At 45.0% G+C, this 26,189-nt stretch overlaps 1 protein-coding gene across 16 annotated transcripts in view; it reads right to left on the bottom strand.

The window, feature by feature from the left end:
* The window catches only part of LOC129866676 (neuronal cell adhesion molecule-like), a 110,563-nt gene that overhangs the window by 15,469 nt on the left and 68,905 nt on the right, over positions 1-26,189 (bottom strand). For 9 of the 16 annotated variants that reach the window (XM_055939464.1, XM_055939474.1, XM_055939475.1 and 6 more), the window contains exons 3-15: positions 11,890-12,068; positions 11,140-11,157; positions 10,463-10,568; positions 10,032-10,225; positions 8,320-8,442; positions 7,823-7,993; positions 5,586-5,642; positions 3,369-3,480; positions 2,360-2,544; positions 1,810-1,941; positions 1,468-1,611; positions 1,197-1,308; positions 841-1,007 (exon numbers count right to left, since the gene is read on the bottom strand). In XM_055939464.1, the coding sequence (XP_055795439.1) occupies positions 841-1,007; positions 1,197-1,308; positions 1,468-1,611; positions 1,810-1,941; positions 2,360-2,544; positions 3,369-3,480; positions 5,586-5,642; positions 7,823-7,993; positions 8,320-8,442; positions 10,032-10,225; positions 10,463-10,568; positions 11,140-11,157; positions 11,890-11,974 (1,606 nt within the window). In that variant the 5' untranslated portion in view covers positions 11,975-12,068. The remainder of the gene's footprint in view (positions 1-840; positions 1,008-1,196; positions 1,309-1,467; positions 1,612-1,809; positions 1,942-2,359; positions 2,545-3,368; positions 3,481-5,585; positions 5,643-7,822; positions 7,994-8,319; positions 8,443-10,031; positions 10,226-10,462; positions 10,569-11,139; positions 11,158-11,889; positions 12,069-26,189) is intronic. The other 7 variants (XM_055939466.1, XM_055939468.1, XM_055939472.1 and 4 more) reach the window with 3 other exon arrangements.

Here is a 26,189-nt window from a genome sequence, read left to right as displayed (position 1 = left end):
TGACAAAATAGTTAGGAAGAGGTCATCATTTCATGGAGTGTCAACCAAGAAACCACGTGGAAAAAGTGGTAAGCAAGTTAAGTCCCCCAAAAAACGTATTTTCATCAAGTCAAATGAATTTATTGTGTTCAGGTTTCATTATGCTTGTATTTGAACCAACGTAGATATTCAAGATTGTTCTATACATCAGTTGGGGTCTCTATAAGCTTCAATACGAGGTCCTAAACCGAGCATGTAAGTGCATCCTTGTAACTGTGTGGGCTAATATAGTCATGTTTGCTTTGGGGTAAGTTAAACCAATATCCTTAAAATTATTAAAAGACAAAAAAGTGATTGTGATTGTGTTGAATTGTGTTTGGGAAATAAAGAACGACATTGTTTTAAAAAGATAGTGGTAATATTTCATTCAGTGCAGACATTTGTAGGTGTCTTAACTTACACTGTCCAGCGGCTCAATTTACCCCATACTCGGGTTAAGTTGTACCAAGAGAACACTTTTTTGGGACAAATGTTTACAAGAATTCTAATTATTTCCAGAGAAACACAACATCCTAAAATATATGTAGGTAACCTATGTTAGAAAGAATACTACATTTCACTTGACGGAATAATACTGAATGTAAAACAGGGCTCAGGTTACCCCACTCTCCCCTAAAGGATGAACCCAAGCTTGTTCAGCTGTTATACATTCTTTATTGTAACCGTCCTTCAGAAATGATGCCAGGTAGAGTAAGCAGGATATGACAAATATTTTCAGCAACTCTTGGAAATTGGTTTCAAAAAAGCTAAATAACAAAAAGGCATAAAACAGGGTGTATTGTGGTAATCCTAGGCTCTCACCTTTGACCTCAAGATAGACGTGGTTCTCAGAGATGCCCAGAGAGTTCCTGGCCACACAAGTGTACTTCCCACTGTTGACGGCCTGGGCCACATGTATCTCCAGAGTCCCGTTCTCATGCAGCACGTAGGGGTCCCCGTCCAGGGTGCTGGACCTGCTGTCCTTAAACCTGACAGGGGATAAGGGAACCACCGGCTATGAGCTTCTAAGCCGGGAACATTTTGACTGCGTCACATATTCTCCACCCTTCTCCCACCCCTCCCCTCCTCATCATGGATTTAACAATAGTGGAAACTTTGAGAGAAGGGTGGAAAATCTGGACGTGGTCTTCTAAGAATGCAATGGGTCATGAACTCACCATGTTATTTTGGGGATGGGCGAGCCGAAGGAGGAACAGTCCAGTAAGGCGCGGTTGTTCCTGATCACCTGGTAGACCTTGTTAGCTGGAGTCAGGACTCTGGGAGTTTCAGCTATAGCGACAACAATGATTATATACTTAAATTCTTCATGATAAACCATGTGACAACAACAGTGAATGCTGAGTTCACGCAGTGTAGATCCCGTCAGGATGCAATCCAAAGCAGAGACAGAAAAAGCGGAGTTCTGAATTCAAGTGTGTGCTGACTCACAGAGAACGTTGACGAAGGCATTGGACAGCAGATATCCATATTCATTGGAGGCGTTGCACTGGTAGACTGCACTGGATCCAGTCTGGACTTCCTCGAAGATGATGGTGTCACCCTCCACCTTCCTACTAGGGTCCTTAGGTGAATCTAGCAAAGGATCAAAACAAGTGTCAAAAGTGTCATCATAAACCTATAAAAATGATTCACTTGAACCTTGTCTGAACCTCACATTGGCATATGCAATGGCTTCATTGCAAGTATTTGGGGAAATATACTTTAGTGTGTGTGCACTGTATGAGACATAGGCAATGCCACCCAATCAATCAATCAATACCGAGTACTCACTTTCTATGGGGATTCCGTTCATGGCCCAGGTGATGGTGGGTTTGGGGGTACCACTGGCCCTGCAGATCATATTACCCCTCTCCCTGGGAGCCAGCACCAGGTTTCTGGGGGTACTGATCCAGTAGGGGGCCGCTGGGAGGGGAACACAAGGCAAGCCAATGGTTGGGTTATTGATTACCTCACATCACAAAAGGGTCAGCAACAATGGCACAGTGAACAATATCGAAAGGCAGGCAACCGGTTAATGACTGAACCCCCTGCTCCAGATAACACCATTTAAAAATCTATACGGGAGATAGATAGACAGCATAGAAGCCCAGAGGGTAGATAGAACAAGTCAGCCTTGCGTTCCCGACCGATTTCAGCCCTGCTCATCACTGACCGTTGTTTTGTGGTGCTATTGAACAGCATAGTGAAAAGCAGACAGGAAAAGTAGGACGACCGCAAGTCAGAAGAGCAGCGGGTTGAATTCTAACCCATTACCACTCTGCTATAGGCTACATGTGTGCCAGCCAGTCAGTGGCACTAACTGCTAAGTCACATGACCAACCTTTGACGGTGACGCGGATGGTGTGGTGTACGGAGGCCAGGCGGTTGCGGGCGGTGCAGCGGTACTCTCCGGCGTCCGCCTCAGACACGTCGACGATACGCAGTGTCTTCTGGAAGTGCAGGAAGGAGGTCCGCTTGGCAGGGAACTCCCCGCTCACCTTACTCCATGACACCTCTGGAGTGGGTCTGGAGGGGGGGAGGAGAGGGAGGGTGGGAGGGAGGGGGAGGAGAAAGAGAGATAGGGAGCACATTAGAAGTTTCCAGTGAACCCCCCCCCCCCCCCCCCCCTTCTGCTTTCAGAACAGCCTCAATATCTCGGGGCATGGACTCTACGAAGACATGGATGTCGATCAAGGCAGCCCCTCCCGCACCTCTCTGATTCCGAGGGGTTGGGTTAAATGCGGAAGACATTTCAGTTGAACGCTTTCAGTTGTACAACTGACTAGGTATCTCCCTTCCCCTTTTCCCTTTCTACAAGGTGTCGAAAGCGTTCCACAGGGATGCTGGGCCATGTTGACTCCAATGCTTCCCACAGTTGTGTCAAGTTGGCTGGATGTCCTTTGGGTGGTAGACCATTCCTGATACACACGGGTAACTGAAAAACCCCAGCAGCGTTGCAGTTCTTGACACAAACCGGTGCGCCTGGCACCTACAGCAATACCCCGTTCAAAGGCATATAAATCTTTTGTCTTGCCCATTTACCCTCTGAATGGCACACATACACAATCCATGTCTCAATTGTCTTGACGCTTAAAGATCCTTCTTTAACCTGTCTCCTCCCCTTCATCAACACTGATTGAAGTGGATTTAACAAGTGACATCAATAAGGGATCATAGCTTTTACCTGGATTCACCAGGTCAGTCTATGTCATGGAAAGAGCATAATGTTTTGCACAGTCAGTGTATAAGCACACATACAAAATGGTATAATGCATTAATAATAGAGGTATATTAAAAACATAATACAGGTAAAACAAATGGACATTTTCTCGTTGACACTGTGTCCTTACAGTCCCTCAGCGATACACTCCAGCTCCAGGACCTGTCCTCTCAGCACCATCTTGGAGGTGCTGGAGCCAGACGGAATCAGGAAGGTGGGTCTCCTCTCCTCCGCCGAGCCATCTGCAGTCACAGGGGAGGGGTCAGAGACACAGTTAGTCACAACAAGACTTCTACTGTTCTCTCTATTCTATTTCTATGGCTCTTCTACCACAGTCAGCGCTGGACCACTGTGGAGGACCAGGTCAGGGCTCACACACTCAAACCCAGCAATTGACTTTCAAAGGTGATTCCTGTTTGAGCAGAGTTTTTAGTGAACCTGATCTCCGCAAGCATATAGGAAAATGGCCTTTAATTAAAAGTCTATCGCTGTGTGAAGGTGCTAAATCTGTATTGGATTGAATCCTCGCCTTCATCACTTACTGTGAAGGTGCTCTTTGGACGAGGGGTACTAAGAGGCGGTATACATTTGTAGAACATGTATTTTCTTATGCAGCTATAACGGTAAACTACTTTCTAGTAGTGTAAGATAAGGATAACAAATACTTTGAGGACAATCAAAAGGATTATTGGTGGTTATGATTTCACGAGTTCAACAAATGGCGCTTGTGATTGTGGCAACGATGATACATGTAGACATTAATTGAGGCACATGAAAGCATTACTTCGAGAATCGACTCTCTCCGATTGGCTTTGATGTAGCCTCCCGACAAAATGACTGACTATATCTATACACACGACATGTATCTTCAGGGTACCAGACAGACAGACACACAGGAAGTGATGCTTTTACAAAGAATGAGAAATGAACTGATAGGAGATGAAAGAGTGTTTTAAAAGTGGATTGGGAGGAAATAATTAGGTTGGCTGGTGTGAAAATAATTGAATAACAAACTGGGGTGTTGATAGTGGTTGGAACATTCACAGTTTGGAAGCTGTCAATCTACTTTGCTCTAATTCAATATATTACTATAATAGAGAGAAGGTGTAAAGTAGTCTACTGAATAAAATATATAATGCTATTTGTCCATTTACAAGATACACTATGTGACCAAAAGTGTGTGGACACCTGCTCGTTGAACACCTCATTCCAAACTCATGGGCATTAATATGGAGTTGGTCCCCCTCTTTGTTGTTAAACTGTCTCCACTCTTCTGGGAAGGCTTTCCACTAGATGCTGCAACATTGCTGCGGGGACTTGCTTCCATTCAGCCACAAGAAACAGAAACAGCCTCCACCAAACTTTACAGTTGGCACTATGCATTTGGGCAGGTAGCGTTCTCCTGGCATCCGCCAAACCCAGATTCGTCTGTCGGACTACCAGACGGTGAAGTGTGATTCATCCTTTCAGAGAACGTTTCCACTGCTCCAGACTCCAGAGCATTGCGCATGGCTATCCTAGGCTTGTGTGCCATGGAAACCCATTTCATGAGGCTCACGACGAACAGATCTTGTGCTGCCGTTGCTTCCAGAGGCAGTTTGGAACTCGGTAGTGAGAATTGCAACCGATGACAGAAGATTATTACACGCTACGTGCTTCAGCACGAGGTGGTCCCATTCTGTGAACTTGTGTGGTCTACCACTTCGCAGCTGAGCTGTTGTCGCTCCTAGATGTTTCCACTTGACAACAACAGCACTTACAGTTGACAGGGCAGCTCTAGCAGGGCAGAAATCTTGTCGGAAAGGTGGCATCCAATAACGGTGCCACGTTGAAAGTCACTGAGCATTTCAGTACGGGCCATTCTACTGTCAATGTTTGTCTATGGAGATTGCATGGCTGTTTGCTCGATTTTCTAGCCGAATCCACTAATTTGAAGGGCTGTCCACATACTTTTGGCCATGTTGTGTATGAGGATAGCAAAGGCAGAGTCATCATGCAATGGTTCAGCATTTGAAATGATGTTAATAAATAGTTGCTGTCGAAAAAAAAGTAGTCTCTCACAAAATGTTATTTCATTGGACAAGTCAGGATCAGAAGTTGGGAGCCGTTTAAGGGTTGAATGTTAGTGGTTTGAGTTCTAGTGTTGGTTTACTACTACGGGAAAGGGTATCACTAGGGTAAAGGGTTAATGCTAGTTATGTGTTTGATTGCTAATATTGGTTGCCAACCAACGTAGGGAGAAATCACTAGGGAAAAGGTTAAGGGGTTACTGTAACGTTAGAGGTTGGTATCTAGTTGGTTGATTACTACGGGAGGAGGATGACCACTAGGGGGTACCAAAACTCACCACTAAGAAAATCAGTTTCATTGTATAAAGCAGCAACAGTCTCATTGATTGCATCCACTGTAACAAAACAGGAAATAATCAAACATGCCACATGTTGAAATCGAGTGATAGTAAACAAGCAGTAAAGGGATTGGGCAAAATTAACATAAATGCTTGATTCTAAAATCAAACCGTGTGAACGGAACAAAATACTGGATACTGATCATACCTTAAAAAAGCCTACAGTTGAAGTCGGATGTTTACATACACGAGTTATTAAAACTCGTTTTTCAAACACTCCACAAATTTCTTGTCGGTTAGGACATCTACTTTGTGCATGACACAAGTCATTTTTCCAACAGTTGTTCACAGACAGATTATTTCACTTATAATTCACTGTATCACAATTCCAGTGGCTCAGAAGTTCACATACACTAAGTTGACTGTGCCTTTAAACAGCTTGGAAAAGTCCAGAAAATTATGTCACGACTTTATAAGCTTCTGATAGGCTAATTGACTTCATTTGAGTCAATTGGAGGTGTACCTGTCGATGTATTTCAAGGCCTACTTTCAAACTCAGTACCTCTTTGCTTGACATCATGGGAAAATCAAAAGAAATCAACAAAGACCTCAGAAAATAAATTGTAGACTGGTTCATCCTTGGGAGCAATTTCCAAATGCCTGAAGGTACCACGTTCATCTGTACAAACGATAGTACGCAAGTATAAACACCATAGGACCACGCAGCCGTCAAACTGCTCAGGAAGGAGACGCGTTCTGTCTCCTAGAGATGAACGTACTTTGGTGCGAAAAGTTCAAATCAATCCCAGAACAACAGCAATTGACCTTGTGAAGATGCTGGAGGAAACAGGTACAAAAGTATCTATATCCACAGTAAAACGAGTCCTATATCGACATAACCTGAAAGGCTGCTCAGCAAGGAAGAAGCCCCTGATCCAAAACCGCCATAAAAAAGCCAGACTACGGTTTGCAACTGCACATGGGGACAAAGATCATACTTTTTGGAAAAATGTCCTCTGGTCTGATGAAACAAAAATAGAACTGTTTGGCCATAATGACCATCTTTATGCTTGGGGGAAAAAGGGGGAAAAGGGTGAGGCTTGTAAGCCGAAGAACACCATCCCAACCATGAAGCACGGGGGTGGCAGCATCATGTTGTGGGGTGCTTTGCTGCAGGAGGGACTGGTGCACTTCACAAAATAGATGGCATCATGAGGTAGGAAAATTATGTGGATATATTGAAGCAACATCTCAAGACATCAGTCAGGAAGTTAAAGCTTGGTCGCAAATGGGTCTTCCAAATGGACAATGACTTCAACCATACTTCCAAAGTTGCGGCAAAATGGCTTAAGGACTACAAAGTCAAGGTATTGGAGTGGCCATCACAAAGCCCTGACCACAAAACATTTGTGGGCAGAACTGAAAAAGCGTGTGCGAACAAGGAGGCCTACAAACCTGACAGTTACACCAGCTCTGTCAGGAGGAATGGGCCAAAATTCACCCAACTTATTGTGGGAAGCTTGTGGAAGGCTACCTGAAACATTGGACCCAAGTTAAACAATTTAAAGGCAATGCTACCAAATACGAATTGAGTGTATGTAAACTTCTGACCCACTGGGAATGTGATGAAAGAAATAAAAGCTGAAATAAATCATTCTCTCTACTATTATTCCGACATTTCACATTCTTAAAATAAAGTGGTGATCCTAACTGACCTAAGACAGGGAATTTTTACTAGGATTAAATGTCAGGAATTGTGAAAAACTGAGTTTAAATGTATTTTGGCTAAGGTGTATGTAAACTTCCGACTTCAACTGTAGATATTGGTCATCAAACCTCATCTGGAAATCTGTACGGTCTGGACAATTTGGCATCATGGCAATCAGTCAGTGGTAAACGCTAGACTGTATGAGAAGGCCTTTTGTTGTTGAGAGTGTACACTATACAGAGCAGTCATGAAAGCAGAGGCTTTACAAATTCAGTTAACTTGGTGGTGGGGCTACATTGCACGTAATGCAGAGAATAACCTGTAAGTTATTTTACAATGTGTCTTTTCATCATAATGACTACTGGACTACTCCTGGAGACGCTGAGGTTGGGATCAGAGATAGGAAATACACTTTCCCTCCTACCCAAACTGACACACACATTCAACGCGCAAGCAAGTTCACACCCACATGCGGGAACACACATGCTCGCATTCACTCGTGCACACACGAGCACACGCACGCACTTACGGTTGAGCACTGTGACGGTGATGGGTTGTTTCTGCTGGATGGTCTGTGTGTGAGGAAAGCGGGCGTAACAGATGTAGTCGTTCCTCGAGTCTTCCTTCAGGACGTTGGAGAAGTGCAGGTCTCCGTTCAACGCCTGGGACACACGGCTGCTCTGAGGCAGCCTCTGGAAGTCTAAGGGAGGAGAGGAGAGATGTGTTTCAGTCGAAAGGGAAGGGGGAGAGACATGGTTAAGGCCTGGGATATCCTAATGATCTGAGTCGGTCTCTGGGAGACTGAGGAAGAGGTGGCAATTAGGAGGAATGTCAGTGAGCAACAGTTTGGAGACTTTAGTAAATATCTCATTTAATTGTAATCAATTACAAGCAAAGAACCCAGAAAGAAACAGGACAGGCAATCTAAGATTTCCCCATTCAGAAACTCGGGTATTTGCATTTCTCCTTCTCTATGTACAGTATGTAGCTAACAGGCCTAGACATAACAAATAGCATGCGACTTACTGATGTCCATCCAGAAGATGATGGGAGGGGGCAGGCCGGCAGGGGGCCGGCACTGTAGCACCAGAGACACGCCCTCCTGAACGATGATCGGCTCGTTTCTTTCCTTCGACCACAAGGGGGACCCTGAAGAGGTGGAGAGGAACACACACCTCATAAGTTAGATAGCCCAAATACACACGAGCGAAACATGGTATACTGTACCAGTATGCGGTTTCTACAGTCATCGGATGTCACCAAAAGGTCTGAGAGAACAAGGGGACATGGAAGTAGTGAGTTCTAGCTACGTGGAAGGAATGAGTTCAAGCTACATGGAAGGAATGAGTTCTAGCAACATGGAAGGAATGAGTTCTAGCTACGTGGAAGGAATGAGTTCTAGCTACGTGGAAGGAATGAGTTCTAGCTACGTGGAAGGAATGAGTTCTAGCTACATGGAAGGAAGGAGTTCTAGCTACATGGAAGGAAGGAGTTCTAGCTACATGGAAGGAATGAGTTCTAGCTACATGGAAGGAATGAGTTCTAGCTACGTGGAAGGAATGAGTTCTAGCTACGTGGAAGGAATGAGTTCTAGCTACATGGAAGGAATGAGTTCTAGCTACGTGGAAGGAATGAGTTCTAGCTACGTGGAAGGAATGAGTTCTAGCTACGTGGAAGGAATGAGTTCTAGCTACATGGAAGGAATGAGTTCTAGCTACATGGAAAGAATGAGTTCTAGCTACATGGAAGGAAGGAGTTCTAGCTACATGGAAGGAATGAGTTCTAGCTACATGGAAGGAATGAGTTCTAGCTACGTGGAAGGAATGAGTTCTAGCTACGTGGAAGGAATGAGTTCTAGCTACATGGAAGGAATGAGTTCTAGCTACATGGAAGGAATGAGTTCCAGTTACATGGAAGGAATGAGTTCTTGCTACATGGAATGAATGAGTTCTAGCTACATGGAAGGAATGAGTTCTAGCTACGTGGAAGGAATGAGTTCTAGCTACGTGGAAGGAATGAGTTCCAGCTACGTGGAAGGAATGAGTTCTAGCTACATGGAAGGAATGAGTTCTAGCTACATGGAAGGAATGAGTTCTAGCTACGTGGAAGGAATGAGTTCTAGCTACGTGGAAGGAATGAGTTCTAGCTACATGGAAGGAATGAGTTCCAGCTACATGGAAGGAATGAGTTCTATCTACATGGAAGGAATGAGTTCCAGCTACATGGAAGGAATGAGTTCTAGCTACATGGAAGGAATGAGTTCCAGCTACAGGGAAGGAATGAGTTCCAGCTACAGGGAAGGAATGAGTTCTAGCTACATGGAAGGAATGAATTTAAGCTACTAAATCGCATCAAGCTAAAGGTTAAATAGGTGTATCCAGGTAACAATTATTATCATGCTGTCTTTCCACATGTAACCTTTACCTGCCATGAAGAGAGCATTGATGATGGAAAATACATCTTATTCGTTTCAAGAAAAGAGAGAAAGAGACAGATTGAATGGTCACAAATCAGAGACACGTCAGAGATGAGCTCAGTGGAGAATAGAGTGAGACAGACATGAGGTGATATGAGATGACTGAGAGGTGAGATATCGGAGAGACAGAATGGTGAGAGCCCCAGCCAGAGAAAGAGAGAGGGAGAAAATGAGAGAGGGAGAGAGGGAGACAGAGAGAGCGAGAAAGACAGAAAATGACAGCGAAAAGGTGAAAGCGATAACACATCTTAGAGATGCTTACTGGACTGTCTGATGACGATATTGTTTGATACTGCAGTCCCATGTTCGTTCCTGGCCGTACACTGGTACACCCCCTCATATGACTCAACCTTCTCTCCACTGATGTCCACCACCAGGGTGCCAGAGTGGGGTCGCATTGTGACCTTGGGGTCCTGGTCAATGTCAAAGTGGGTCCCGTTCCTGGTCCACGAAAAGCTGTAAGTGGATTGATGTCAATGTTAGTGAACATCTAAATCACTTTAACTCTCATTGTAGAACAGAGTATTTTCTATAGCTAATAAATTGGCTAATCAATATATCTGTTCGGGATTTAGCCAACTACTTTGCCATTTGACACAAGCGGAGCGAGCGGAATAACAATTGGCTTTGTGTGTGTGTGCGTGTGTGTGCACGTGTACATGCGTATGTGTGTGTGTGTGTGTGTGTGTGTACCTGGGATGCGGCTTCCCCTTGGCATCACAGTGGATGACGATGTTCTCCCGAGGGTCGATGATGTAATCCTTGGGAGACTGGTGGGTTATAGTTGGTGGCTGCGGCACTACGGCAAGCACAGAGGGACACAGTCATACCAATCCCTGCCCTTTCTGCATAACTAAGTTTTCAACTGTTATTGATCAAGCACACAGCGAGCAGGGCTGGACCGGCTCACTGCACTCAAATTGAATCGGGCTAAATTGCTGACCATAACATTAAGCTCAAATAACTAATTTGAATGACGGGAACATCAAAGCATGCAGTGGACTGAAGTACAGTCCTGGATATTCTGCTTCATAATCATCTTTCTTGAAATGTATTTCTCTCCAAAGGAACAGAAGACGGATTTACTATTTAAAATAACTGATATGAGGAATCATGCCTTATGTGTTCTACGGGACATGACGCTTACCTACTGAATCACAGAAAAACCACACCACTCAAAAGAAGCATACAAATCAACAACAAGAGCACTGCATGCAAGTCAGGCCGATGTTCAAATCCACACGGATAAGCGCAAAACCAACAGCAACAATACAAAAAATCCCCAAAATCACAACGCAAAGTACTCAAGTCACAGTCTCTGTGGTCACACTGAATTGACACAGGCATGGTGACAGGGGAACTTAACTTACATCCTTCCAGAACTTTAGCTTTTCCCCCCAAGAATCCGCATACATTTTTCGACATAATAAAGAGAGCCAGACATTAGTGTTGAAAAAAGAAACCCCCCTCTGTTAATCCCCTTCAGAACATGGTGGACAGAAGAAGAGTTAGTTACCTTTTCCAGGCATTAGATAGCTTCCGACACGGTCAATGATTCCAAACATTACTCACACAACATACAGTAGTTATAGTTCCACATTATGACTTCGGGGTGGGTATGGGTTTCTGAGCACTTACAAAACGACAAGCAAACCTACTCTTCTTACCCAGCGAAGGTATACAAACGCAATGAGGCAACAAGGTATGTGTTCATTACGAAAACCTAAGTAGCCACATTTACAAAAGCCTTGGATCAATAAAGAATATTATTCTCTCTTACTGACTCATCTTACAGACTCTGTACGCATATCAATACAACTTTGACTTTGAGAAGCAGCGAGGAAGAGTGAGGCCAAAGGAGAGAGAGAGAGAGACAGATAGATAGAGAGAGAGAGAGAGAGAGAGAGAGAGAGAGAGAGAGAGAGAGAGAGAGAGAGAGAGAGAGAGAGAGAGAGAGAGAGAGAGAGAGAGAGAGAGAGAGAGACTATGATGTGTTAAGTTCTTACGGTCTAGTGGGAGCCAACAGTTACAAAGAGATGACTCTTTCGAGGTTATTACAACCTCTACCAGACTCCACAGTGCTTGAATGTTCTTGACTGTGATGTGTTAATAGTTCTTACGATCTAGCGGGACCTCCAGAGCGTTGCCGAGGTTACCCAGGAACAGCATCAGGAACACTGTTGCTCTCGCCCTCGTCCTCTCCATGATTGGTTGTCTGACGCAAAGGTCCTCCCCCAGACAGAGATAAGTCCCGCCTCTCCCCTCAATCAGAACGCCTCGGCCACATGCACATACACAACTAGAGAGAGAGAGAGAGACATAGAGAGACATAAAGAGAGAGTGGCAGAATGGGAGAGAGGGAATGGCAGAGGGAGAGAGAGAGAATGGCAGAGAGAGAGAGTGACAGAGAGAGACAGAGAGAAACAGAGAAAGACAGAGACACCGAGAGAGACAGAGAGGGAGAGAGAGAGACAGAGAGGCAGAGAGAGAGAGAAACAGAGAAAGAGACAGAGGGGCAGAATGCGAGAGAGAGACACAGAGACACAGAGAGCGAGAGAGGCAGAGAGGCAGAGAGACAGAGAGAGAGATGGATGGATACAAAAATAGAAGGGGAGAGGGAACATACAGAAACATACATTATTGCGATGAAAACCAAATCCAGTATGCATGGTTGTAAAACAATCATGAATATGAGACTGACACACTTCAGAATTACAGTTATATCAATATGTGAATGAGAAAGTCACAATTCACTCTAGAGAGACAGATATAGATGGCTGTTGCCGTGACTGTGGATCGATGGCCCTTGCCATGCAGATGGTGAGGGACTTGGCTGGGAGGCTGGGAGCTATCGTTTTGATCTAGATGTGTGTGTGTGTGTGTGTGTGTGTGTGTGTGTGTGCGTGTGCGTGTGCGTGTGCGTGTGTGTGTGTGTCGTTGTGATGTAGTGCACTGGAATAGGGAGCGACATGGCCCATATGGCTTCATTTAGCTCAGATAGTCACTGCAATGAACTGCAATGACGACAGTACCATTAGGCACCTGCCATATCGATTATATCAACCATCACCCTCAGACGACATCCTGCCAGTGGACAGACACTCTCTGCTCTCCTCTTTTCTCACTTTCTGTCTATCTATCTGTCTATCTGACTGACTGAAATTAAGTCACTCACAGAACACCGGCAGCCGCTGGTCTCAATTCACCCCCCCTCCACCCTTGGTCTGCGGTTTTGAGGCTGGTTGGACATACCGGCAAATTCTCAAAAACGGAATTGGAGGCAGCTTATGGTAGAGAAATTAACAAAATTATCAATAGTCTGGCAACTGCTCTGGTGGACATTCCTGCAGTCAACATGTCAATTGCACTCTTCCTCAAAACTTGAGACATTTGTGGCATTGGGTTGTGTGACAAAACTGCACCTTCTAGAGTGGCCTTTTATCGTTCCCAGCACAAGGTGCACCTATGTAATGATCATGCTGTTTAATCAGCTTCTTGATATGCCACACCTATTAGGTGTATGAATTATCTTGGCAAATGATACATTCTCACTACCAGGGATGTAAACAAACATTTTAGAAAAATACCCTTTTTGTGCATATGGACAATTTCAGCTCATTAGCCTTCAGTATTTATGCTGCAGTAGTTTATGTGTCGGGGGGCTAGGGTCAGTCTGTTATATATGGAGTATTTCTCCTGTCTTATCCGGTGTCCTGTGTGAATTTAAGTATGCTCTCTCTAATTCTCTCTTTCTTTCTTTCTCTCTCTCAGAGAACCTGAGCCCTAGGACCATGCCTCAGGACTACCTGGCATGATGGCCTGAATAAAATTTGTCAAATTAGATTGTGTCTTTAAGTACAATGTAAAGTTACATGAAGATATGGAGCTGAAAATCACGTGTCAGTATGAAGGGGTTTGGCTGTTGCCAGGCAGCTTAACAATGTAATTATGACACTATCCACCCCGGGGGGGGGGGGGAGAGAGAGAGCGAGAGAGCGAGAGACAGACTGAGACTGAGACTGAATTGCCAAAGCAAAAAGGGAACAATTGCAAAGATGACTCAGAATAGGAGAATAGGCTTAACAGTTGTCAGTCCCTGGACTGACAATCAAGGATTCTTCTAAATACCAGCCTCTTTCTCTTTCGTAAGGTTGGTAGAGTTATTCACTCACTAGTGCTTTATTTAAAGAGAGTATCCTTGCATCTTACATAAATCAACAGTTGCAACAGTATCCCAAATCATAAAATAGTCTCGATACACTTGGTACGCATGCACACCCTACCCTCAAACAGTAGAAATACTACACAGCTCTAAGGAGGAGAGTGAGACATTTTTGTGAATCAGAAATTGGAGTTTGACCTGTTTTTCTCCTGCTGCCTGCCTTCTTGCCATCCTCCTCCTAAGGCGCCCCAGTGTGTGTCCCACTAAAGCTATAAAAATGGCACAGCTATTTTCTCAGCCTAGGCACTATAAAGAAGACTGCTCTGCTCTGTTATCTCAGCCTGTGATATTTGAATTGGGATTTTATAGGTGTGTTACTCAATAAAGGAATAATATAGTCCAATTAAACCAGCCCTGTTTCCGTCTGTCTTCATCTCCATCTGCCTGCCCCCATGGCCGTAGGGTGAGTCAGGGGCCAGGACTGGAGGAGTCTGGGAGTGAGGCCTCTGGGGGCTCAGCCTCAGACGGATTATACCTTTTTTCACACAACTGCTCAGATATTTTCATTTCACATGGTCCTTTCCAGCACGGTTCCAGCAACTATGGCGGATGCTTAACCAGGCCAGGCCTGTAGGCTACAGCTCGGCTTGCCTTTGCTTGACTCAGTAGTGGGAAATGGAATCAACCCGTACTGCTCCTCAGGCAGCTGATGTATTGGTTGGTCTGGAGTGATCAATTCAGGGCTAGTCTCAGCCCCCAGCAGCCCTGAGCGAATGGCTGGTGCCTGATAGAGTAACGGCGTAGCTAGCGGGAGGAAGATGAAGGAAGGGGTAGAGGAGGGTTAATGTCTTCTACGTGGCCCTGGCCGCTGCTCCCCAGGGGAACCCTGTAATAGTCGCCTAAGGCAGACAATCACGGGGCTGTGTACACCGGCCGACACAACAAGATCCATGGGAGAAAATTCATCAAGCTCATTTGCAATTGCTAGGGCCATGAGGCTAGGAGCTCTGGACCTGAGCCTGAGAGGGGAGTCTGTAGCAGAAACACAGTGTCACGTTCGGACCTTTATTTCCTATGTTTTGTCTTTATTTAGTATGGTCAGGGCGTGAGTTGGGGTGGGCAGTCTATGTGTGGTTTTCTATGTTGGGGTTTTGTGTTCGGCCTGGTATGGTTCTCAATCAGAGGCAGCTGTCAATCGTTGTCCCTGATTGAGAATCATACTTAGGTAGCCTGGGTTTCACTTTTGGTTGGTGGGTGTTTGTTTCCGTGTCAGTGTTTGTCGCCACGCGGTACTGTTTCGTTTGATCATCGTTTATTGTTTTTGTTCCTGTGTTCAGTTTTTGGGATTTATATTAAAGACACAAACACTTACCACGCTGCGCTTTGGTCCGATCCTTCTACCACCACAGACGATCGTTACACACAGCCTTTATATATCAAGCTACAAAGTGTATATATGCTCAGTCTCAATTTTATTGTAGTAAAGTGCTGAATGCTCCTAATCAAGTTCATAATGAAAGAGACTGGACAATATACCAGATCATTTACTGTAAAATACATTGTATCGTACGCTAAGTCAATTCACACCGGCCATAAGGTATTGTCAACACCATCTTTATACCGAGACAACTGAAGATACGTTACAAACGCCACACTGCGGTGGCCACTTTATTTATTTGAAGCCGTGAAAAGTAGCATGGACTGGCTGATTTATAGTATCGAGTGAAAAAAGACCAGGAGGACCGAATATGACAGGCCTGGACGAGGGAGAGAATAAATGTGTTAATTATAATTGGATGTGGAATCCCAAAGCCCCCTGGATTCTTATCTGAGAGGGAGCCATTGCTCTGAGCCAACACTCCGTACAGAATTAATATCCCAAATTAATGAGGTGTAACAACTCTCCTCCAGCTGGCCAGTGGAGAGGGAGAGAAAAAGAGAAAGGAGGAGGAGAAAGAGGGAGGGGGAGTGTGTGTGTGTGTGGGGGGGGGGGTAATAATCCCTAGGAGAAGTGTTGCAGTGTGACAGTCTGGCCCCACTGGGCCCCATACAACCCCCCCACCCACAGTACGACCACTGGCAGGAGAAGTAGAGGACCAACCATGGGACTACGGGCCTACTCATCTCCTGAAAAGCAGAGTGCTTAAAACAAGCAGGCAAAGCACAACTTGTCTTCTCTCTGCTACCTGGGAATTGAAATGTGAAAATGCCACGTAGAGGGGGGGGGGCGATGTTGACAATTTCCTCCTGAGACGAGAGTCCTTTCGGATACACTTCCTCAACACTCTGTCTCCAAGAGGTCTAAACGAGGAACGAGACATCAAATATTTTCTAGAAAATGTGTTCTGCTCACAGGGGGATGCTTTTTTCCATTTTCCCTATATAATATTCCATACAAAATGATTGATGCTTTGATTTTCCATATACAGTGTGTCTACTGTGCAATATTTATTGTGATCTTAATGCAATATAGGTATTCAATTGACCGGATGTACATGCCTCTAGAGGTTAGAGGCCTCTAGAGGTCGAGAGGTCGGTGTGTTATACAGTGGTGTAGGACCTGACGAAGATTCAACTCGGATCGAAAAGTTACCTTTATTGTGCGTCTGATTAAATCCCAATGAGAGCATACCAGCTCTGTGGTCAATCCTTTTGTCCTTTTCCACTCATCTCCGCCAGATCTCCTACACACCACAACCAACCGGGGTCCAGAAACACCATCCCTACTATACATCTAAAGCCTAAGAACAGACCTAAAGGATTGAGCAATGAGGACGGAGATACTGTATGGTTGGTCACAGACGTGGGGTTTTTTTGTGGGGGTTTTTTACGCGCCGTATTGGGAGGGGAAAAAAATCAGCGCTCGCGGCCGACTCCGCTGCCACTGCCGTGTGCCCCTCACACAAACACACCTAGAAACATCCACATGGCACACGTACCACCCGCGTCAAACAAACCCGACACTAGCCACTACCCTTAATGCCAAATGATGATGCCTTGACATTGCTCTTGTTCCACCCTAATGCCAAGTGCTGACACAACCAGGGACGCCACAGTCTATAAAGCTCAGATGGCAGCAGACTGCTGAGGCAGCGGAACAGTGAGTAAAACCCAGTTGTTGTCTAGAGCTGATAATGGCCCCTGTAAACGCAATATACTAATACAGCATCAACTGTCCTGTTTGCTATAAGCAGTGTTAAGAGATGCTCTTGACAGGGTGACATGAGGAGACCGTAGACTAAAGCTGATGAAAGTATCAATATATACTTATATATTATTCAAAGTATAATTCAACTAAAGCAGGACATTGAAGTTGAATTAGACTTCTCCATCTGCTTTCTAATGAGAGAGGGGACTACGGGCTTCCATTAGTAAAACGAATGACTAGTACTAATTACTAATAGTAACCCTAAAAGGCATCGTAACACTAGCAGCAACTAGTAACACTATAAACACTATAGTAACACTACGAGTAACTAGTGATTGAGTGGTTTCTAATGTGAGTGGAAACTATACCATTACTACAACTAACTGAACAGGTTGTTAAGTAACTACCGACAACACTACAGGCATTGAGTGGTCTGTTATTTCAACTTAAATCATTACTGTCAACTAGCTGAGAGGCCAACAGCAATTGCTGTCCAGTTCACCATTCATTCATTTACCCAGATCTCTCTTTCTTCTTTCTTGTATTCGGTTCCTTATTCCAGGGAAACACTCGGCCCTTGTGTTCAATGCTGCATTGAGCTGTCTGGGCACGCACGCACACACGCACGCACACACAGGCACACACGCACGCACACACAGGCACACACACACGCAAGCACGCACACACGCACGCACACACAGGCACACACACAGGCACACACACACTGCGATGGCCTCTTCAATTAGCCCATTGTCCTTTTCCCAGGGAGAGCCACTTCACAGTCCCCAAACTAATTGGTTTTGTGCACATGTCAGAGGGTGTTAGTGTGTGTGTGTGTTTTGTCAGAGGCTCAACACCACCACAGCACATGGAGCAGTACACACTGCCGGTGGAAGGTGAGGGTCAGACCTGGTACATAGCCCTCCGTTACACAGACCTGGTACATAGCCCTCCGTTGCACAAAGACAGCTCGGTGGACACGGGACAGTTCACACAACAGACGGAGCCGACCAGGAGCCGACAGGGGAACGGGATGTTACCAGGCTACCCTCTGAATGTAATGCAGTGAGAGAAAAGAGAGAGCGAGAGAGAGAGAGAGAGAGAGAGAGAGAGAGAGAGAGAGAGAGAGAGAGAGAGAGAGAGAGAGAGAGAGAGAGAGAGAGAGAGAGAGAGAGAGGTGTAGAAAGAGAGAGAGAGCAAGAGAGAGAGGGTTGTAGAAAGAGAGAGAGACAGAGAGAGAGAGAGAGAGAGAGAGAGAGAGAGAGAGAGAGGTGTAGAAAGAGAGAGAGAGAGAGACAGAGAGAGAGAGAGAGAGAGGCAGAGAGAGAGAGAGAGAGACAGAGAGAGAGAGAGAGAAAGAGAGAGGGGTGTAGAAAGAGAGAGAGCGAGAGAGAGAGAGAGAGAGAGAGAGAGAGAGGGGGTGTAGAAAGAGAGAGAGAGAGAGAGAGAGAGAGAGAGAGAGAGAGAGAGAGAGAGAGAGAGAGAGGGGTGTAGAAAGAGAGAGAGAGAGAGAGAGAGAGGGGTGTAGAAAGAGAGAGAGAGAGAGAGAGAGAGGGGTGTAGAAAGAGAGAGAGAGAGAGAGAGAGAGAGAGAGAGAGAGTGAGAGGGGTGTAGAAAGATAGAGAGAGAGAGAGAGTGAGAGGGGTGTAGAAAGATAGAGAGAGAGAGAGAGGGGTGTAGAAAGAGAGAGAGAGAGAGTGCACAGGGAAACGCTCGATGAAACTTGACTTAACGTTACAATTTATATGCTAAGCATGAGATGATTCGGCATTGTGTCCCAGACAATATGATGCATTCACAAGAACAGTCAAATAATCAGCACCCTACCAACAGTAACTTACTGTACTGGGTGCTGTGACTCATAAGGAAATAAAGAGAACTTCCGCAAAACGGTCCTAATTAACTCCAATAATCAGCACTAGTGACAGCACATGCAATCAGGTTTGTGAGCCTCTGTTTGGCAGTAATAACACCACAAGGTGTCCCGTACTACCGGTGACAGAATGAGGGAGCATCAAAATGATGACCACGTCTCCCCAGTCACAGAATGCAATCAGGGTCGTGATGAGAGAGAGGAAGTAGGACATGGCCTAGAATATATTTCTGACATTCGTATTACAGGATTATACATCATGTGTACGACTGCGTCGACAGATATACACTACCGTTCAAAAGTTTGGGGTCACTTAGACATTTTTTCCCCCTTGAAATTACATCAAATTGATCGGAAATACAGTGTAGACATTGTTAATTTTGTAAATTACTATTGTAGCTGGAAACGGACGATTTTTCATGGAATATCTACATAGGCGTACAGAGGCCCATTATCAGCAACCGTCACTCCAGTGTTTCAATGGCAAGTTGTGTTAGCTAATCCAAGTTCATCATTTTAAAAGGCTAATTGATCATTAGAAAACCCTTTTGCAAGTATATTAGCACAGTTGAAAACTGCTGTTCTGATTAAAGAAACAATAAAACTGGCCTTTAGACTAGTTGAGTATCTGGATCATCAGCATTTGTGGGTTCAATTACAGGCTCAAAATGGCCAAGAAACAAAGACCTTTCTTCTGAAACTCGTCAGTCTTTTCTTGTTCTCAGAAATTAAGGCTATTCCATGCGAGAAATTGCCAAGAAACTGAAGATCTCATTCAACGCTGTATACTACTCCCTTCATAGAACAGCGCAAACTGACTCTAACCAGAATAGAAAGAGGAGTGGGAGGCCCCGGCGGCACATCTGAGCAAGAGGACAAGTACATTAGAGTGTCTAGTTTGAGAAACAGATGCCTCACAAGTCCTCAACTGGCAGCTACATAAAATAGTACCCGCAAAACACCAGTCTCAATGTCTTCCCAGGATGCTGGCCTTCTAGGCAGAGTTCCTCTGTCCAGCGTATGTGTTATTTTGCCCATCTTAATCTTTTATTTTTATTGGCCAGTCTGAAATAGGGCCTTTTCTTTGCAACTCTGCCTCGAAGGCCAGCATCCCGGAGTCGCCTCTTCACTGTTGACGTTGAGACTGGTGTTTTGCGGGTACTATTTGAACCCCGGACAGAACTCTTGTTAAAGGGTATGCTAGAAAACACAAGAAAGCGAGAGAGCTCAACATTACATTTAAACTACTCAGTCAGTGTGAGGAGTGAAGTCTCTGATGGGCATTGACTAGAGCAGTGAAGTAAGGTATAGTCAGGATTGCTGAGAGGTGAGAGTCAGTAAGAGATGATTTTCAAACAGCTCTTTCTTGTCGGGGCAAAGTATTGCTGCAGAGTCAATTAAACGTTCTTTAATAAATTCGCCCTCAGCGAATGGCTTGCTAGGTTTAGCAATTTTGTGGGACAGTACACAGCGAGCTCTCGCAATTCCGTCGTTTGCTGAATGCAATTTTGTGAAAAGTCCTTGCTGCTTTTGCAACTGAGAAAGCAACTCTTTCGATGCACTTGCCCTCTGCTCAGAAGACATTCCTATATTTCTCTGCATGCTTCGTCTGGAAGTGTCGGGGCAAGTTGTACTCTTTCAAGACAGCATGCTCTCTTTGCACACTAAGCACACAGCTTTCCCTGATTCCTCATTAAATAAATATTTCGATGTCCGCTCTTGCTGGAACACCCTACATTCATTGTCTACTGTTCTCTTTTTTGAAATCCTTGAAAAAAAAATTTGGACGCAATTTCTAGCTAGCTACTATTTGTAACTGTGACGTGTGTGTCAGCCTGTCAGTCACTGTCTGTCCTCGTGCAGTTGTTATTCATACGTGCCTTCAAAATAAATGTCCCACAAGCGGTGGGAGTTAAATCATTACATAAAGGCGAGTATTCATTGGGCTTTTAATTTGAATAACGCTTTCAAAACTTTACGATCGCATTTATGTGAGCATAAAGAATTGATGCTCTACTCAGCGGCTTGCTGGCTGGCTAGCTTCTCTCACTGAGGTCTGCCTGGGATGTGATCTCATGTCAAAGTTAAAGGAAAAACCCACTTCCACTGACGGAAGTGAAGAGTCGATCTACTCCTCTCTGAGCGACCCAATATTCATCTTACTGTCTCATTAGGTGATCTATGGAGGTCTGAGAGAGGAGGAGGCGGCTTGTCTAGACTTGTGAGCCTGACCACGCTGGGAGACGCATCCACAAACCACTTGTTGTTATCACCAAGTAGTAGTGGCCCGATAACCACCGAGACAAGTGTCTGCACCAGAGAACAACAACCACAGTTAAATCGCTACTTACCCTATTCCTTACGTCAATAATTGCCTTGGTTTATTTCCAAGCCCCAGTGGTTGTGAAGCATTTGTCATCTGGTTTATAGCAGTAACTAGCTGGCCTATGTGATAGATTTGTCAGAATTCTGAGAAGGTGTTTTGATGATTATTAGCCTGATAGAGAGAGAGAGAGAGAGAGAGAGAGAGAGAGAGAGAGAGAGAGAGAGAGAGAGAGAGGAGACTCTCTCTCACGGGCCCCTTATCTGTGGAAACAGCATCCCAATGGAAATTTCACGGACCCGGTATCAGCATATGTTACTTATAATCCTCCTCATTAGGTTTTATAATCGGGGGGGGGGGGGGGGGGTTATGCAAATAAGTCCTGTTGTCAAGGGAGGCCCACAGTGACACAGAGCCCAAAACAAGCGGACCCTTTCAAATCTATGACTACAGGGCTGAACAATAAAACACATATTTATTCAGTTACCAACAACAACACACATGTTATTTGTATCCTCTCATTTTCACTTGCTGTTCTAGAAGGATATGTACACCGATATAGCCAATCCTGCAGTCTGGCACCACTACCTAGCCTAGTCAAAAGTCGTGAGCAGAATCATTTCTGAATGCTTTACAAGCAATTATTTTTCCCACGTTACATTTGTCAATAATGCATTACCTACACAGGCTAGTAAGGCCATTAGTGTATAGGGCGCTACAGGGTGAGTTCTATAGATTGCATTACCACCTCTAGTTAGAGCAGGTTAACGGGAGACCAGTGTTAATGTGAACACAGTGTGTCTGTGTCCCACATCGTGTTGTTACCTCCCCTCTATAGAAAACACACATTGGCATTCACTAAGCGTCCCCCCCACCTCCCACTACACACATACGCGCACGCACAAACGCGCGCACACACACACACACACATGCTCGAGCACACATACACGCACACACACACTCTCTCAGATTCCCCTCCACCCAATGCCAATCAGCAGAGCCACTTTAGTGAGAAGCCTCTTTGTATTCAGATGAGAGACGTGCCGCTCTGGCAGGGCACACACACACACGCACACACACATTACAGAGAGAGGCAATCACTGCCTGTTCAATCTGAATGGAACATGATAGCATTTGCTTTCATCTCATCCTGTCACCATTTCAATAGCTCAATAATGGCATCATCCTGTAGCAGTCAGTCATGTCCTCACATACAAATGACGCTATAACATTCCAGCCACATCTCCGGGAGAGATGGCTATTTTTTTCAGGAACAGCAAAAATGAAAACGTGATGAACTCTGTGTTCCTGAACAAGCTATCAATACGATAATCATGAGGAGGCAAATGTTAGCAAATGATCTATTTGATGGCAGGTAATGAAATAGTGGCAAGTGCAGATTGCTGCAACGATGAGCCCCTGACTGTAGCCTTTGTACATTAGTCTGACTCCTGCCTCTTGCACAGTATCTCAGTAAGGGAGAATGGAGCGACCCGAGACACTACAGAAAGGCAGTCATTAAAAGCAGATTAAGAATCAGAGGAAGGAGGTTGTGGATCTGAACTTGACCTTCGATAGAGGGTCCCCACACTGTAATTACTAGGAGAGGGTCTGCTATCCCTGGCAAGTCAATGAGACTGAACGGAACCCGGATGTGTGCGTGCGTGCGTGCGTGCGAGAGAGAGAGAGAGAGAGAGAGAGAGAGAGAGAGAGAGAGAGAGAGAGAGAGAGAGAGAGAGAGAGAGAGAGAGAGAGAGAGAGAGAGAGAGAGAGAGAGAGAGAGAGAGAGAGAGAGTGTGTGTGTGTCTGGTCCTGTCTGGTGTGAGAACAATGTTTTATTTAGGATTTGTGTCTAATAAGATCCTGGTGTGTGTGGATCTTAAGCACATTAGGACTGCCGTGAGTGTGGACAGCATGACTGTGTTAAGGGTCAATGCATTCATATGCTGAGCAGTGGCAGAACATTACCATACACAAACACAGGAGGAGAGGAGGGAGTAGGGAGGGAATGCATATGGACTGGACTATCATCAGTTGAATAGTTTGGGAACTTCTTTTGCAGTTCAGAAAAACAAGCCCTTTACAACCCTACTCTACGATGCCCTACTGTCAGTGAGTGAATAGTAAAAAAACAAAAAAAACATAGCTTACTCCACAAACAAAATGGCACACAAAAACATCCCAGCTAAGAATAAAGGTTGAGGGAAATGCATCGCAAGTCCTTGAGAAGACTCATACAAACACGTCACTGTCTTGTCACAGGGCACGCTAACACCTGGACTTGGGAGGACATTGCGAACGAGTACAAAACCTTTGTTTCCTACGCCACATGACACTTGTGACTCTCTAAATATTGCAATGGCAAAGCCGCCTGAAATTGCGCCATTTGGAGATTCGCCAAGACACGACGGTTTCTGAATGGCAGCAGGGGAAAGTTCACTCGATGTAGAAGGACTGGGATCCCTCAAGGCTAAAGTCTCTCCCTCAAAAACAACATCTGAGGAGCAGCTAGTGGAAATAGCACTTTCAAAGTGCACTCTGTATCCATGGCAGCCCACTGCTATTCTCAGATCTCCAATACCTGCAGAGATCTTTCACCAAACACAGACGTATGAAAACGGACAGAACCCAAAGCAACAGACAGACAAAGCCTCCATTTCTCAACTCACCGGAAAAGTTGGGAGCAAAGAAAACTGTACACTTGACATCTGTGCTCCCAACGTCTCCCACTAAAACCTCTGCTTCTTCAATAGCGGTGTGACTCAAATCTTACCTCGCTAACTAAGGCGTTCGGAAACGGCGGTGGCGTATTCTCCGATGGGTGGAAGCCCTCGGAAGGGAGCCAATATGGGGAGTTTGGTTTAAACTTAGGTTTATGACAAAAGGCTATGGCGAGACAGAGAGGAGGAAGCAGAGGTCCTAGCGGTCTTAGATACACAATGGCAACTTTCAATGAGGATGTTATGTATGACAGCAATTCCTATTTTGTCCTGACTATTTTGTCACACTGATTACCTTCCATGATGTTATGCATCATGGTCTTTATAGCAGTTCCTATTATCCCATTTTTTCGTATCCCTATTGTCGTAGTAAATCTGCCGTTTGGTAGGTTGTGGGTGAATTACATTCTTGATGGTTGCTGTGTGCTGCGAGTCAACGGTTAACATACCGTAGCTAGGATCTTCTAGCACAGTCCTGTATCAAAGAGCATTATTTGAACTGCTGCTTTGTAATCTGCTGATGGTCAGCACTGGGTCATTCGGGCCTGTTAACCGGGTTGTTGTGCTGTATTAGTCTAGCACAATCTGCTTCACAATATCACATACGGTGGACACAAACTAAGGCTCTAGCACAATCTGCTATCAGCTCCTGGAACATGTTCTGCCTGTGGCTATTCACAATATCACATGTATCAATACAACTAGGGTTCAGTCTGAATACCCAACAGGGCTCTCTTTAGGACAATTTCAGCTATCGATCACTACAAGGTACCAGGATATGTTACTATTGCCTGTGGGAAAGTTTGGTGAGAAAATGTGTCTAGTGGCAGGTGGCCGGGGTGGGAGTATAAAAGGGAGGTGGAGATAGACCCGGTGTTGTTGAGTAGGCTTTCCACCTCCACATTCATTGAGCTCCTCCACAATAGGGCCCTCCTACCTCTCCAACTCAGCCCCTCACTAGCCCCTACACACATACACCCCAACCCACCCTCTCGCCCCCTCCCTGAACCCACAGCTCATACCCAGCTCCCACTTCAAAAAATAGGCTACCACTGGATCCCATCTCACATCCCAGAGCCAGGAAAAGTAATCAAAGGCTCCTCAGAGGGGCTACGAAGCTCTCAAACCCTTCCATTGTTTTCTATAGGATTCCCTACACCGCTTGGCCCAGGCCAGTGTGTGTGTGTGTGTGTGTGTGTGTGTGTGTGTGTGTGTGTGTGTGTGTGTGTGTGTGTGTGTGTGTGTGTGTGTGTGTGTGTGTGTGTGTGTGTGTGTGTGTGTGTGTGTGTGTGTGTGTGTGTGTGTGTGTGTGTGTGTGTGTGTGTACCTGTGTGTGTGCGCCTATGTGTGTGCGTGTGTCTCCAGTCCAGGTCCTATATGTAACACTGTATGGGGAGTTCCTTTCCTCATTACCCCTAAAACTCTGTCGCACTTGGTCTGCTTTGCGTACCGTCTAGCACAAAGAATTGAGTTGCAGGACTGAGCCGAGACAATAAAACAGAAAGTGGACAGAGGAAAGAAAGAAGACGAAGAGGAAGGGATTCGTTCTAGTGAGTGGGTCGTGGGCTAATGAAAGAGCCAACACGTGTTTCATACGTCCCACCTTTAGATCGGAGGTTCAGTCTGTGAACACATAAAATACAGAAATGTGCATTGAACATGGCCTACTGCTGTAAAATACTGTACACAATCGATTCACTTAGATTCAAATGAGCGTACGCATATGTTTCATGGCTCTTCACCTGTGAACTTTCTTGTGGACACATACAATTGCACTCACCTCATTATGTACACCAGAGATCATCAACTAGACTCAGCCATGGGCTGATTTTTTCTTGAGGTCAGGGGGACCGGAACGTAATTACAAATCATTTGTAGACTGCAAATTGACCGCAGAAAGCCCAAACAGATATAACAATGGACTAAAACATAATCATTTCAAACCTTTCAAACACATACATGTGCGTGTATATCTCTCTATTATGCTTGGGAATACTTTGGAAAAGTTTTCCACCATTAAAATCACGTGAAGCTGATTTGCTGAAATTTTTAGTCTTTTATGTCCAACAATAAAAAATAAAAAATGTATTTATTTATTTTTTGCTCAGAAAACTTGGTAGGCCCAAATAAAATCACCCGCAGGCCGTCAGTTTGGGAACCCTGATGTACACAGGAGCTTAGCTCGTTGTGTCTA

This window comes from Salvelinus fontinalis, chromosome 12 (genome assembly GCF_029448725.1).
Source record: "Salvelinus fontinalis isolate EN_2023a chromosome 12, ASM2944872v1, whole genome shotgun sequence".
Classification (NCBI taxonomy): domain Eukaryota; kingdom Metazoa; phylum Chordata; class Actinopteri; order Salmoniformes; family Salmonidae; genus Salvelinus; species Salvelinus fontinalis.
This window is presented reverse-complemented; position numbering and strand designations above follow the sequence as displayed.